Below are 15,906 nucleotides of genomic sequence, written 5' to 3'. Positions count from 1 at the left end.
AATGCTGTACTACCCTTGCCTCAAACACTTCTTGTCTGCAGCACTCCAAAAGCAGCAGGAGCCCACCCGACAGGAGCTGGCATCACACAGGTCCCCAGACAGGCAGAGAGCAAACATATCTGCCAGCACAGGACACCAAGGGGCTCTGGCTTCAGCAATACATACAGCAAAGCAGATAAAACAAAATAAAAAAAGCCAACAATGATCAGTTTTTTAAAACTTTAAATATTTTTTTCTTTAAAATCTGTTTTTCTCTGTGGTTCTGTCTCTGTAAAGAGCTGTGCTCTCCCTGCAGCATCTGGGTCACTTCCTCAGTCCTGGCTGTGGGGCAAGGGAGAAGCAGGGTCAGTTAAAGAGGATACAGGTCGGTGCCCTCCCCCGTGCATCACCGGCATGTGTGGATCTCCACCACCCGATGGCAGGGTTTGCACTTGACGGAGCAGCACCAGTGGAATTTGCAGCTGCACCTTTCCACAACCTCCACTTCGTCCGTGTGAAAGCCACGGCCACAACACATCAGCTCGCAGCCATCGATGGCCTTGGAGGTCTTGTTGCACTGCCGTCCACTGGTGCCCAGGACCCCGTTCTTGAGGTCGTGGTCACAGAAGTCAGGACTGGAGTCTAGGTAGACGAGGTCCTCATCTGTATGTGGCTTGAACTGGGAGTTTTTGGGCACCAGCACTTTGGTGGATCCAATCTCGCTCTGTTCGACCTCTGTGGCACCGTCGAATTTCTCCTTGAGGACGTTGCCCACTTTGCGGAAGGGGGGCATGGCTTTCCAGCACGTCTTGAACTCGCACGAGCCTGACACACCATGGCACTTACATTCCACCCGCATGTTGTTCAGGATCGCCTGCAGGAACAGACCCAAGGAACAAGATGGGGTGATCAGTGTGGGATGGACATAGCAGGGAGGGTGCAATGGACAGGACCTGGGAGGGCTGTGCAGAAAACACTGCTGGGTGGGTATGGGATTAAAAAAAGCCCAAATGGCTCAAGCCATGGCTGGGATGCTGCAGAGCGGTGCCAGCTGCCTAGGTTCTCTCCTTGCCATTACCTTCCTCCCTGCCTCGTTGTTGTGGAGGTTCATTAATGCTCTGTTGGAAGAGGCCCCTTTGCTCCTCTCACGGATGTCAACGAAGGACTGCGAGAAGGCCACACCGTAGGCGATGTTATCGGAGCAGCCTGACCACTGGAAGCCTGAGGCAGAGAGCACAGATGAGACAGGTACTGCCACCCCGTAGTGCTTGAACTCTCCAGCCCTACTCTTCCTAAAATCCAGCTGGCCTGCCCTCTCTCTGTCTTGCTGCCTACTAGTCTGCGCCACACGGGAACAGGGGAAGCTAGGGAGTGTGGCCCTAGGGAACACACGGACAAGATGTTTTCAGTCCAGTGGGTGATGCATTCAGGTGTCTTTCTGAGGCAGTCACGTGAACTAACCAGCATTTTGGTTTTTTTAAACTTTTCCCTCTTTTCTGGATGGCTTCAGAGAGTGGGTTTGAATTGCAGGTATTTGGGCTACTTTGCGTCTCCACACAGCTGCAGCTGCTCCCTGTTCAAACACTCACCCTGTGGACTGCCCCCCTGCACTGTGCGGTCACAGCCACACTTGTCCAGCTCGCCACTGCTGCAGGCGCGGGTCACGGCGAAGGCCACCCCTGCTGAAGAGATGGCGTAGACGAACGCTGCCTCTCGTGTCCCTGCAACGGCACAAACCGCGGTGGGAAAGGTGGCAGAAAGTCTGAGGCAACATGAGCGGGAATTCTGGAGGCAATGCAGCTCTCGGTAGACTGCCACATGTATCTCTTCTCCTCTTCCCTCTTAACTATGGTGTGGCACATAAACTCCCCTGAAAATCTGGTCTGAAAGACAGGTCTTGGCAAAACACTTCCTCCCAAGATAGAGGCAGCACATGCAGGACCCTCATTGTCCCCACCCCCGGGGATGCTGTTTGCTTAGTGCCAAGCCTGGACCTGACTCATCAGTGACCCCTGGGTGCTGGGAGATGTTTTGCAGAAGTGAGAGCCCATTCTGCAATAGTGAAGAAGCTGGGAACTGCCCCACAACATTAAAAACATGAATGACGGATGAATGATAAAACCGAGCACTAGGAGAGACAGAGGCTGCACTGCTAATGTGGGCAGAGCTCTAGCTTATATGGGAAGACTGTCTTGCCTTGTGCTTGCAGGGCAGCTCTGCCATGAAATCTTTCCTGCATCCAGAATAGATGGATGCAGGAAAGATTTCATGGCAGAGCTGCCCTGTCTGCTTTCCACATCCAGGAACATTCCCTGCAGCTGCAGATCCTTGCCATCCTCTTTCACAGGGTTGTGTAGCTTGCAATGCCTCCCAAACTACCATGCAAAACCCTGTTCTGCTCCCAAAGCACCCCACAGAACCCCACTAGTGTCCAGGGTGCAGTGCAGTCCGAGTTTTTGTGTCTACCTATGTGGTGCCACATGGTTGAGAAAAACTTGTTTGGGAAGTTGGGCGCATTCCTGGGCATGAACACACAGAGCAGCAGGGGCAGGGATCAGCTTTAGCAACACACAATGCCCACTATCCTCTGAGGCTGGCTGAGGGCACAAACCCTCCATTTTTGAGCAAGGAGGGCTGGCATTTGGGGTGGTCCCATGTTAGGTACAGAGGGGCAATGGCTTCTGAGCAGGCATCGCTCAGCTTGCCAGTCGGAGAGAGGGCAGCTACTTTGGTGGTCGCATCCCAGACTTTGGTGGCCCAGTTGGCAGTGGCTGGGGAGGACCCAGCCAGTGTGGGACTGAACTGCCTCCAAGTTAATCGAGGTTAATAGTAGGATCATGTTGGTCGGTTTGTGCTGTGGCTGCCTAAAAAGAGACGACTTTGAGTTTCTGGTATTTCTGGTATTTCCAGTCCCTGAACCTTCACGAGAAGAGATCTTCACCCCTGCATGGAGGGGAGGAAAGTCAAAAAAGGAGCCAGGGGGATGCTTTGGTTTAGGAGTCCTGGGATGGGAGGTGAGATAGTGCTTGAGGGGAGGCAGAGATAGCACCTGAGGGGAGGCAAGCAGTGCTTCAGTGATCTTAAGGGGTTGCAGAGGGGTTTTCCCCTCTGTATCCTCACTCCACAGCATTACAGTCCTGTGCTTCTGGGAAGTCAGGGTGCAGCTGGGGGCTGCCCTGGCCATGAAGCCCTGAAGGCTGGTGGTGGGGGATGATGCTGCCACATGTTCTTCCCATGCCAGGCAGCACCAACCCATCCTCCTGACGGCGCCCCCATTGATACTCTGCTCAAGAGTGGCCATGTGCCAGTCTGGCAGCAGTCACTGCTTCAGCACTGCTCAGAAAGAGACTGAGTAAATGCACCCATGGCTTTATGGAGTGGAGCTCCTAGTTTGGTGGGAAAGAGATGGGACCAAGGTGACTTTAGGACCTTTGTTCAAACTTGGCATGTCCTTGTCAATTGGTGTGGAAAAAGTTCAGGAGAGCTGAGAAGCAGCAGGAGTCTGAATATGCTGTACCCAGCATACTGAATAGAGCCCCACTGAAGTGCACAGGGACCCATCCACCCCGAGATCCAACACTGGATGGGCCATTCCTGACGCTGTATAGCCACTGGTTCAGGGGCAAGCAGGCAAAATCCCACCTGCAGCCCACCAGGCTGCTTTTATAGCCATTCCCCCAGCAGCATCACCCCAGCTCACCTTGTGTCACCACCTTGCCGAAGACAGGCAGGGTATCCAGCGTGGAGCAGTTCCAGCGGCGGTTGCGGAATTGGTACTGGCACTCCTCAATGGCCAGCTGGGCTCCGCGTCGCACCGAGTCCATCACCTCCAGGTTCCTCTTGCACATCTGCACCTGGCGCTGGATCAAGCCCTTCAGCTTCTCGCAGGTCTCCTCCTCAGAGATGCTCCCTACTGAAGACAGCTTCGCCAGGTACCTGCCAGGACACCAGCACAACAGGTTAGGAGGCAAGGGCTGGGGGAGCCCATATTCATCTGGGACCCATGTTCAGCCTTCCAGAAAGCAAGGAGACTGAACCTAGTACCCCCTCCACAGCTGAGACCTGCTGCCCCTCTGGGTCACCTTTACATGTATCACAGCAGTGACTCTGCAGGATGCATTTCTGGCTGAGAGAGAACAAGCCCAAGCAGAACGACCGTCCCTCTGCAGCCTAGCTCCTGTCTCTTGGGGAGTCCAGCTGTTGGCTCCCCTTTGCCTCTGTTGCCTGCAAGGAAGATATTTTCAGCGCTGTCTGAATGTGCCTGGTCAGGTCTCCTGAGTATTGGCATATCCAAGTGCTACTAGGAAAAGCCAGAGGTCTCCAAAGTCAGCCAAAACAAGCAGGACAGGCACTTGGCTGCCAGCTCCATCTGCCACAGTGCTCCCACAGCGTGTCTGTGTGCTCATAACTGGCAAACATTGCCCCCCAAACCACTTCCCTCCTGGAGGCTGCTTTTAGCTGCCCCAGACCCCAACAGGCAGGGATGGCCTCTGGGAGCTGCCAGGTTTCCTGTCACTTGGGATTCAAGCAGGATTTGAAGCAAGGAAGCAGAATCAGGAGCCTACCAGGGCAAAATTGCACAGGCTGGGCACTTCCTCCACCAGCCCAGCTTGTGAATAGGGCCACGAGGTCTTTGCTGATCTGGAAAAGACTGGCCCTGTGTGGAGGGGACCATGTGTTCTGCTTTGCATAGTGCCATCCTCAGCAGTAAGAGTCACAGAGCTGCTCTTGGGTGTCAGTATTAGGGGAATGAGGGAGCAAACTCCTTGAGGAGCAAGCACCTCAATCCCTCTCAGCATTTCCTTGTCCAGTGTGTGGGTATGATGGTCCCTGCTGCACATCCTAGTAACTCAGCCTCCCACCCCTTGTTGTGTTGTGGGCATGGTGTCCATGCTTGCCCATTTCCCAGTTCCATCCTCCTGCCCCAACCTCTGGAACACAGAAGGAGCTTAAGATAGTCCCAGTCAGATTTTCCAATGAGGCTGTGTGAGAATTCAATATCCTCTACAACCATTGGTGACTGTGTTGGCAGGTGTGTATATGAGACTCCCTCCTTCCTGTGGCTGCTGGCAGCCACTTCAGGTGACGCTGCCACAGTGGAGCCCTGACCTGTTGTGGACATGGAGGGTCCCCTGCATGGGACAGGTGTGACTCACACTTGCATCCATCCACTGTCCACACTGAGCTTTAGTGTCCCTGGGAATTGCCAGCATTGTCTCACACTGCTACTTCTCTGCACCAAGAGCTGCAACTACTGAGCTTTTTTAGAAACTTCATTCCTTGACTCTGCATTTCCCAGCCCTACACAACTTGTGGGTTTGTTTGTGTGTTTTTTTAACTCCTCCTCCCAAGTTGCAACATCCTGCAAAGGATTTTTCTTTTGAAGCCCTGCTTGTCTCCGAGAAGTGACTGTGCAAAAGTGGCTCCTGCTCCCTGCCTGTTCCCATGTGTCCCAGGAGCCAGATCTGCTGACTTAAGCCACAAAATCAAGTTGTCACAGCCTCTTCCTCCCATTAACCCTGCCAGTCTGCCCCAGGAGGGGAAAACAAGATTTTCTCTGCTGTGCATCAGCAGAATTATTCACCAGCTTGGTTTTATGCTCACAACTGGGGGGGCCGTGGGAGCCAGGGAGAAAGCTGTCTTGGCTCATGGTGTCCGTGGGGAGTCTGCATGGCGAGATGTCAAAAGTATTCAGTTTTCCCTGTGTGTGATCATGGAGGCAATGCTTCTCTGACAGTGGGAAGAGGCAGGCTGCTGGGGTTTCAGATTCAAGTGCTGTTAGAGCCTTTATACCAGCAAATCATCTTTGCCCAAGGCTTCCTGCTCCTCCAAGGGGACAGCCCTGCTTGCAGAAGACAGGACCCGATGTAAACAGGTGGCTTGAAAAACCCACTGTGGCGAAACTCAGGACTGTCACCTTTCTGCTGGCCCCCACACCATGCAATGGGTGTTCCCAACCCTGTGGGGCAGTCCCAGACATGGAGTGCAACAACTGCTGTTCTCCCATCTTGCTGCACTTGGCTGACCTGGTGTGAAGGCACCAAACCACCTCTGGGAGCTCTGAGGATGTTGAATGCTGAGCACACACAGGGTGCCTGTAACAGCTGTCCCCTCCCAGGTCCAGCCATCACTCCAGTTTGGGCGTGGGGAAGATGACACACAGCAGAGTGGTAAGATTCAGCTCCAGACAGTGTGGGTTATTGATCAGCTTTGAGCCTGGAAGCCAAGAAAATCAGAATCTATCTCCAGCACCAACTCCTTGTGCTGATTTGGCTTCCCCCTCTGCCTGGCATTTATCATGTCAGGCAAGCAGCTCCTTCAAAGCCAGTGAGACTGGTCCTACAGATGAGTCAGTGCCTGCTTTGAGTGCAGACACATTGGTGGAAGAGTTTTGTGACACAGATGTAGCATCTGCATTATTATCAGCTCTGCTCAGGATGGGGCATAATCTCCTTTTCTAATACATTTCCCAGCTTGAGATTCTCTGGGCAATGTGCAGTAATAAATTCAAAGCATGCATAAAGTGTGACAAAAGCCTTTCAAGCTTTTCCAAGGAGATGCACCTGATAAGGTGCCTCCCCAACTCACATTTAATGCTATTTAGGATTATAAAACAAAGGCCAAGGATGCTTCAAAGATAGGTACAGCTCTCAAGAACAGGTCTGGTAATTTGTTTTGCAATGCAGACAAATAAGATGAAACTATCCAGAACAGTGCTCTGGCCTCTCTCCTCCTTGACAGGTCCTGTGTCCTATCACCCCTCCTTGGCCTATGTTTGCCAGCCCCTCTGTGGAGATGGAGACAACTGTGCCTAAAATGCCGTGGCCCTATAATGCTATTAGTTTGTTACTCATCCAGGAGAACTATCACTGCTTTCCAAAAGACAAGGTTTTTGATGGGGAGGAGGCTCACATCCTGATCCCCGATTCAGGATCCAGCAGCTGAGGCAAGGATTTAAGGAAGGACCTTTGACTGAAGGACCTCAGCTTTGAGGCTCTCACATGGCATCTCATCACAGCACATTCAGGAGCACCAGGCAGGAATTACCCTATCCCCTTCCCCTCTCTGGGGCAGATGAAGAGTTAGGTAAGAACTGGGAAACATGCTCTGCCTTTGTCAGCACTCAGAGGTGCTTCCATCTCCTGTTTCTCAGGGCTGTGGAGCACCAAGGCTGTCAGGAACCAAACACATCTGCAGCATCCCACGGTCCCCATGGAAACCTGGCTGGAGCGCTTTGTCTGGTCGTTAACAAGAACTTTGCTCCAAACTTTGTTTCCCTGGGCTGAAGTGGTAGAATCTGCAGCCAAAGCCTTTGTCTACCTGCACAGAGAGATAGACAGGCACAGCAGGAGGAAGGCAACAAACAGCTCCTGCCCTCTACAAAGTCTCACTGCAGATCCTCCATCATGACATCACATCTCGATTGCTATGCAGAGCTCTGGATTATAATTTAAGTCTCACATACAGCCTCAAAACAGCCCTGTTTGTGGAAAACAAACTAAAACAATGGCGTATTTTCTTCCTTTTCCAAGACTGGGCAAAGAATGTTTCTGGGCAAAGAGGAGAGCTGTTGCCCGCACCATTTTTTAAAGTTCTGTCTTCTTGCTTCATCGTGGCCTTGTATATTTCTTTTCTCCCGCCTTTAAATCCAGGCAAGTCACTTGCACAACAGATTCCCTCTTAAGAGTCATTGATTTAGGAGAAAACTGACTGCAAGCCCTTTCTTTTTTCCCATCTGAAGTATTGAGACCAGGATTGAAGCCCATCATTCAAGCAGCTGCAGCTGATGCACTCTGCAAGATGGCAAATAAGTAAATCTCAAATCCAGCGAGCTTTGGAAAGGTGGGGGATGTCAGAAAGCCCTGCTTAAATAAAAATTATGATAATACTTTCATGAGGAAGAATAATTAGTGAAATGACAAGGAGACATTGAAAGAGCCATAGCATCTGGCAGATAGAGCGAGGAGGAGAGGGGAGAAGATTCCCTGCCATGGACAGGTGTGGGAATTTCAGTCACTGACAAATGCTCAGTTGAAGTGCGTCAGAGAGGGTACCTTGGAGAAAGCAGAGATCTCTAGTGTTTCCTTTTTCCAAACAAATGAGTTTCAAGTGTGAACTCTTTGTATTGTCTCATTTTGGGAATATTTTCCTGAAGATGATAATTTTCAGACCCAGCCAGTAGCATCCCTGATAAACCACTCAATACATGTTCTGAAATCACTCTCAGAAGCTTCACCCTGCCCAGCGAATACCCAACCTTCCCACAAGGTAGAGTGGCCAAGGCCACAAAAAGCTTGTCCAAACCCTAAACTGTGAAGATGATTCAGCTCTGCTCCTGTCTGAGAGGCAGCAAACACCCCCGTGCTTGTGGAGGGGTCAGCAGGAACATATCTGTGCCTCCTGAGGGTGCAAGGACAGTCAGCACTTGGGATTATCCTAAGGATTGAGACAGCTCATGCAGGCAAGCTTCTTCTGGGGTAGGACTAGGATTGTTTATAATGTGAAAAATCCATGGAAAAACCCCATGCATCCCTGCATGCATCTATCTGTCTCCATAGATATATCCATGCAGGGAGAGTTACTGAGCAGTGCTATGGCTCCTTACAAGGAGCCATCCTGCAGATACAGAGGAGTGTTTTATCTTTGCCTTGTTGCTTTCTCCTAGCAAGCAGGGTGAGTGGAGCCATGGAAAGATGTCTCAGTCTGGCAGGCCAGATGATGCTCTATGCAGGCCCTACAGCTCCCATGATTTCTCATGGTGTCCCACACTGGGCTTAGTGCCAGTCTCTGTGTTCCAACAGCTCCAGGCCAGTAGGGCCCACCACATCCATGGTTCCTCAAGCCTGCCAGCTTGGGAATGTTCCTGTCAGGATTTGCAGGAGACCTGCAAGGTTGCCCTTGTCCAGCTGCTGGCTCTGTAGCAGACTTGGCCCTCCTAGGGACCAGGCATTCCCCTCCTGGGATTACACATCCTGCTCTTCTAAGTGTAAACTATGATTTACAAGTCATCACCTGAGAACCTGTCTGGTTGTCTTCCTTGGAAAAAATACAGCGGTCTGCCTAGTCCTTCCTGTCACAGTTAGGGCACCATCTCTTGGCTGAAACCTGGTTTTCACACCTACTCTTCACCTGCAATTACCAGCTGGAGAGAGTGACCCAGGAGGAGGCAGGGCTATGCCTATACCTCCATCCCTCAGCTCAAGGGTGAGTCTACACCTCCTGTCCCCCATTCCTTGGACCCTGCATCCACCACCGTGTGCACCCAGCCAACACCCATGTCCCAGCCCCTGGTGGTGGCTCACCTCCTGTCGGTTTCCCGGCTGTTTGGGTGACCTGGAAAGGCCCGGGGTGGCCTTGGACAGCCCGCGCTCCAAAGGACGAGAAGAGGCTTCAGATCTTTTCTCGGTCTCAGTGTTTATTAATTGTTTATCTAAAAGATTTTCTCTTGGCCCAACAGAGGTCTGCACAGCAGCCAGCCATGAGCACACTGAGAGCCCCCGGGGCGGTCACCTATCTTTATACTCAAAATTACGTATACAATATTTATCAATTTTCCCCAATACCTTTTACCCTTATTAACCAGTGCACTTTTAGTAATAACCAATCCCAAAGTGCCAACATCACCACAGAAGATGGAGGCCAAGAAGAAGAAGAAGGAGGACAGGACACGCCCCAATTCCTCCATCTTACTTCTTTAGACCCCCCTGTAGAGAAATCCTAAACCCTGTGTTTCACACTCTAATTAACTTATCCCTTCACCATTCACCCAGTGAAATCCTCCCATCCTCATACAGGTGTCGTCTCCTGTGCAGGATCAAAGTGCAGCCACCAGACACTTCTGGCAACATTCCAGGACCCCCGAGCCCCCCAAGGGTGGTCTCGGTCACTCTGCACATCAGTCCTGAGGTGCTGAGATCCCACATCCTCCCCCCTCACAAGTCTTTGGGGACTGGGCACAGTGAGATGGCCAGCTGCTGCTCCCGAGCCAGTGCTGCTTTTTGGCTTTCTAAGCACATGGGGGCAAAATCTCCACTTTTTAATGGAGGGGAGCAGGATGGAAGCTAGGGAGAGCCTGAACAGCATCTCTTTTGGAAATCTGCTTTCAATGTGTAAGAAATTTCCTTTACTTCCTTTATAAGACAATAGAAGCTACTCCTGGATTCAGGTACAACACCTAGGCCTTGCTGCAAGGGGAGGCAAGTGCAGACCAACTTCTGCAGTGCTTCAGGCTAGACCTCTGCAGGAAATCTGATGAGTTTAAGGTTTTGATCAGAATTTGCAAATACGTGACACAAAAAGCCTTCGACAGTATTAGTTTGATCTCACCCAACTTTCAACAGACCCCAGGCTGCTCTCCATTGGCCAAGAGACTCAATTACTTTTCCCCAAGTAATTTCATGAAAGCACAATACTGGCTCCAGTTCTGCTGAGCCAGCCAGATCCTGCAAGGCAGCTTCCTGGCTGTGAAGTGCAGCAGCCCATGGCAGCAGCTCCAGGAGAGCCTGGAGGATGCTGCCAGGGCTCACCCACAGGTGTCGGGGACAGACACCCCTGGGCAGGGAAAGCAGAGGTGGCCTGCACTCAATATGCAGAGCAGAGGCTACCATTCAAGCAGCCTTGGATGACTGCAAGTTTTCAAGCTTTAAGAAAAAAAATCACCAATTATTGTAAGAGCCAGTGTCATTGCACTTGTAAGGAAATACAGAAGAATCTCCTAGAAACTGTTAACCTCCAGGATCGTTCAGCAATTTCATAATTTTAAGAGAGTGGCTGTAATGCATTTCTCTACATCTACAAGGATGAATTAATCAAGCAGACAGTAGCTCTCAGCAAAGTAACATAAACACTTTTTTGCTTCAGTGCAAAAGTCCAGTTTTGATTCATGGAGTCACATCAAGCCATTGCAAAAAAGAAACCTGCCTCTTGCTGTTGCTCATTTTTGGAGCTTATCCAGTTCTTCACAGCCTGGCATGCAGAGTGGTTTTATCTCCTTCCTGTCCATCCTCCCTAGAGTTAGGTTCTGCTGTGAAAGACAGGGGTATAATTTTACTTGAAGCTTTCTTAGGAAAAGACAGAAATGCCCATCACCACCGAGGAGCTAGAGAGCACGGGGCCCTTCTGGCAAACACAGCCCTGAAGGGTGTCTGCCAGGCAGGACCATTGCTCAGAGACAAGCCAAACTTGTTTGGAAGTCCAGTGCCAGGACTACTGGGGGCAACCTGCAGGGTGCAACCCACAGCTAGTCCATTTTCATCACTGAGATAAAATTAGCTGGTATTGTCAGAAGTGGCAAGACTTACAAATAAATAAAAATTAAAATATATATCCAGCAGTTTCAATTTCCTACCTCACAGCCTTGGAAACAGGTTCCATTGGTTCATGCTCCGACCTTGTGGATCTGACAGGATTCCCAGAGCAATGCAAAGGAGCCCTGAGCATCTCAGAAGTGGAGAGCCATTTGTCCAACTCACAGCACCCCTCAAAGTAAGGAAATTCCTCATCAAACCCAAATGGTGCAACCCACCACCCTGGCTGCTGGGACCAGCTCAGATGTGACCAGGGAACCTTCCTGACACCGTCCTCACAGCAGAAACCATGGAGCATGGAGAAGGGAGTGCAGACTGGCAGGAACAGCTCTGTGTTAGAGCACCTGCCAAATCTGTGCCATGGCAGCATGGCATCTGAGGAAGGGAAAATACTGCACCGGTTCCTCACCACGTGAAGGACGGAGCATTGCAATGACAATGCAAAGAATGTTGTACAAAACTAAACTATGTCAGGCTCCAGGTGAAGTGATCTGTCCCCACTATCAAAGCTGTGGAGACTCACCTGAAAAAAATAAAGCCTGGTTTAAAACCAGAAGGATGCAATGCAGGACCCAGGCACGCTTCCTCTCAAATCTTCTGCATTGCATAATGACCCAAACAAAACAAGCATTCCGGCTGCTCTTGCGACATCCCCACTCCTAAGCTGGCAGAGATGGGCACAGAGAATTGGGCCGCCTGTCTGAAAGCACTTTGTGATGTTCTGATGAAAGGAGGCCAGGGAAATCCAAACTCCTTTTATCTCTTCCTCACCAGCCCTTGAAAGTGGTTAGAAAGCAGCTGCTTAGCCAGGCTTGTTTGGACCTTCACAATGTCTTCAAGCTTTCCCAGAGCACTCATTTTTTTTTTTTTTTTTTTTAAGGTTTTAAAAGCCCATCTGTGCTCCTGGCCCTTTAAGCCAAGTTCCAAGCCCAGATGGAGATTTTAAATCCCTGTAAAGAATGGGTAGACAGAGCTGCTGGTGGTACACCCTGCTCTAAAATGGCATGACCATATCTCAGACCAAGCATGTCCATGTGGAGAGCCTCTTCCAGAGCCAGTTTTAGCTACAAGAAAATGGAGAGAGGCTGTAATGATTCTCAGATAGTTTGATAACCAGGGGTCTCACCCCTAAAGGACCCTACCCTGTTGTATCTGATGTTTTCTGTTTCTGTTCTCTCATCATTCAGACCCTCTGAACAGCTAGAGAGCAAGGCTGTGGGCCCCAGTGCCCCATGCATTTAGTGGATGCTTACATCCATAACCCACTTTGCACACCTTCTAGTTCACTTTTTCACATGGACTTCCTTCTCTCCAAAATAGGTAAATAAATTAATAACTAACTAACTAAACAACTGGACTAAAACCAAAGCCTGGCACTCCTGTGCCAGCTGTGGAATGCTGCTTGTTTGGCTAGAAGTCTCTATGAAACACCCTCAGCATCAGGATGAGTTTGGAGTAGAAGAGGCCTTGCTTCCAAATTCAACCACATCACTGCACATGTGGGTTCAAGTGTCTACGAAGTGCAAGTTGTTTTGAAAAGTAACTCATCTGCTTCCCCTGTAAAAATTTGCACAGCCCTGGACTCCTTAAGAGATAAAGCAGAAGCCAGAGGGACCTTCCCGCGCACAGCCAACAAGATGTAAAAGGCTCTGTCTACAGCCCTTTATTTAATTTACAAACCTCTGCCTGAAGAGGCGGGAAGCAAATCAGAGCCTCCAAAGGCAGAAGGAAGAGCAAGCCTGAGGCTTTCACAAAAAGTGGGAACAGAGTACCTCTTCAGATTTGGAGAACAGAGGCTTTCTGGATAGGCAGCAAGGCAAGCGGCAACTCCCCAGACTCAAAACACTGATAAAAACCACCTGAGGTTTGCTTCCTAACCAGGGAGAAAGTAGGTTGGTTTGTTTCATGAAAAGACTTGGGAAATCCCTTCCAGCTCAATGGCCTCTGTAGCAGAGTGATCCCTTTGAGAGATCCCTACATCATCTCCTTTTTATACTGGATGGGGCAGCTCATTGCATGGCCAAAACAAGTGCTTTCCCCACAAAGTCAGGCTGACAGAAACCCTTAGCTCAAGCATTGCAAGCAGCGTATCTCCAAAGCACTGGGGGAATGCGAGTCTGTACAGGTCGAAAGAAGCTTTAGAGCTTTAGGAGGAGAGAAAAAAAAAAACCCTCACAACTGAGCTTAATCTCTAATCCAGCAGGTTTCTGAAAAAGCAAACTTCACTGCACGCTGCCATTCCGTGCACACACCTCTGTGCAGAACTATGTGCCTGGATCCATCCCGTGTGCTGGGCACAAGCTGGCAGCGCCCTGGGATAACGCCGAGCACGCTGAGCCCACACACGTGAAGACATACGAGGCACACTCATTCCTCGAATATCTGATAATTCCTGGGATCCTTCTAACTCTGTTTATTGCCTCCGGCAGTCTTTGTTTCTGATGTGAGAAGATAAACAATGGGAATTGTCTTAATCCTAAAGGCAAAGAATAAAAAGCACTGAGCGGGGGACGATCCTTTTATCATGATACATTTGCAACATCAAAAAAAGTTGACCCCCTTCCTTTGAAACGCACTGAAATGTATCTGCTTTTCCTCCCCTGTTGGCAGGAATGAGCCCCCCGCGCCCACCCTTGCTCTGCCAGCACGGACGGCTGCACACAGCCCTCCCTGACTAGTGCGGCGAATCACCGCTCCGCCTCGCCTCCCAAATCCCATTCCAGCTGCGTGCGGCGCCGGGGACCGAGGGGAGTCCCACCTCTGCACATCCGTGCGGGGCGGCTTGCCGACCTCACTCATGAAATCCCCACTTTCCGCCGTGCCCGAACCAGGGCAGCCGAAGCTGCTCCTCTCCAGAGATCTGCCATCATCTCACAGAGCTTCCTCAGCAGGACTTTCTTCCTGCAGGAAAAACACTCCCACAGTTCCCAATATACCTTCACCAGAAGCATGACAGCTTAAAAGACCACCTTGATAGCTGCTATGATCCACCCACCAGTTGCTAGAGACGTGCGGCATGCAAATCGCTCCATCTGGCAAAGAAGGAGGACAGAAGGACTAAGCACTAACGCATCCCAGGCAGGCACCTTTTCCCACAGGCAGGACACTTGGAGAGTGCGGCTGACCTGGCACTTTCCCCAGGCATTGGTGAGCATCCTCCAAAAAACACCTACATCCCACAGCCTCCAGCAAGCCAAAATGTAAAGGCAGGAGCTGCATCCGGATGCAGAGAGGACTCTGTGCACAGGGGATGTGTGCCCATCTGAGCACCTGTGTTTGGGATACACGACACTCAGGATCCTTCATGCTGACAATCCTGGGAACTCCTTAACCTGTGTGGTGCGCTTGCCCCTGCCGAGAGAAATCCATGAAGGTGAGATGGAGGCGGCCCACGCTCCTCAGCCGGAGAGCGGGTCTGCTGGGTGCGTGCACGGGAACTAATTAGTTCCCGTCAGCCGGCAACACGGCAAAGCGGGGGAAGCACCATCTCCCACCAAAGCAGATTTATCAGGAAGAACCGATGCCTTCCTTCAAAGTTAGGTGGGAAAGTGTTGTCATGCTCCATCCCCTCTGACCCGGGAAGGGGGAAAGGGGGGGTGTCCTCTTCAGAAAGTAGTCCCACCGCCTTGGCAAACACGTAGGAATTTTCCAGAACGATTTCCGCCCCTGTTTACCTTACACATTATTTCAGTGTTTGTTCAGCGGGTTCCCGATGTCATCGGGCTCCTCTGCGGCGTGCAACAGCCCCCCGACACCCGTGCTCTTACCGGGAATGGGGGGCCGAGGCGTGGGCAGCCCTGCTCGCTGCAGATCCCCGGGCCCAGCACGTTTGGCCGCTCCCGCTCTGCCAAATCCTCCCCTGGACCGCTGGCCCTCGCGTGGCATCTCGCCAACACCCAGGCCCCGCTCCGACCCGACGTCCTGACCTCCACCCGTGATCCCGGTGTGATCCGGATTCATAACTTAAGGACAAAAAATGGGACGGGGCTAGATAACCAGCCCCATTCCCATCAGCCGCGATAACACTCCGCCGCTGAGCGGCTGGGCAGAGCCGGCATCCCCTGCCGCCCACCTGCCCGCGGATGAGGGCTGCAAGCCCACCGCCCCGGCGGCAAGGGTCACCGGGGACAGGGCAGGGGCGCGATGGCGACGGGCGCCCTGTGCCCGGCCGGGACCGAGCAGCATCGCTGCCGGGGGTCGCGCCCGGCGCTGCCCGACCCCGCGGCACCTGCTCCGCGCCCCCGGGGCTACCAACAAGTGGCGGCGTGTCCGCGTTCCCCCTCTCGCCCCGCGGCTACTCACAGCCAGTTGCTGGCGTTGGCCGAGAAGGTGGCGAGGATGATGAGCAGCAAGGAGCGCAGAGAATACTCAGGGCTCATCCTGGAGGGCAGGCGGGGTGGGACTACGCGGAGCCGGCGGCGGCAGCGCCCCCGCCGCCCCGCGCCCAGGGCAGCCGCCGCCGCAGGTGGGCGCGGGCAGGAGCGCCGGGCGCTGCCCGGCTGATGCTCCCGCGGCCGCCGCCGAGCCCGACTGTCAGCGCGGCCGGCCCGTCCCGGGATGGAGCGGCGGGGCCGGAGGCGGGCCGGGGGCGGAGGCAGCCCCGGGGGCCGCCCCGGCTCCG

The 15,906-nt window shown here is 52.2% G+C and overlaps 1 protein-coding gene across 1 annotated transcript; it reads right to left on the bottom strand.

Annotated features, from left to right (window-relative positions):
• Positions 1-207: 207 nt before the first annotated feature.
• WNT4 (Wnt family member 4) lies at positions 208-15,724 on the bottom strand. Its single transcript, XM_063176869.1, has 5 exons — positions 15,588-15,724; positions 3,680-3,915; positions 1,569-1,700; positions 1,058-1,200; positions 208-853 (listed from the first exon to the last, which is right to left on the bottom strand). The coding sequence occupies exons 1-5, from the start codon at positions 15,662-15,664 to the stop codon at positions 386-388; spliced, it is 1,056 nt and encodes a 351-aa protein (XP_063032939.1). The 5' UTR covers positions 15,665-15,724; the 3' UTR covers positions 208-385.
• Between the last annotated feature and the right edge of the window lie 182 nt (positions 15,725-15,906).

This window comes from Melospiza melodia, chromosome 26 (genome assembly GCF_035770615.1).
Source record: "Melospiza melodia melodia isolate bMelMel2 chromosome 26, bMelMel2.pri, whole genome shotgun sequence".
NCBI classification, from domain to species: Eukaryota; Metazoa; Chordata; class Aves; order Passeriformes; family Passerellidae; genus Melospiza; species Melospiza melodia.
The sequence above is the reverse complement of the archived record's forward strand: the minus strand, read 5'-3'. Positions and strand labels throughout refer to the sequence as shown.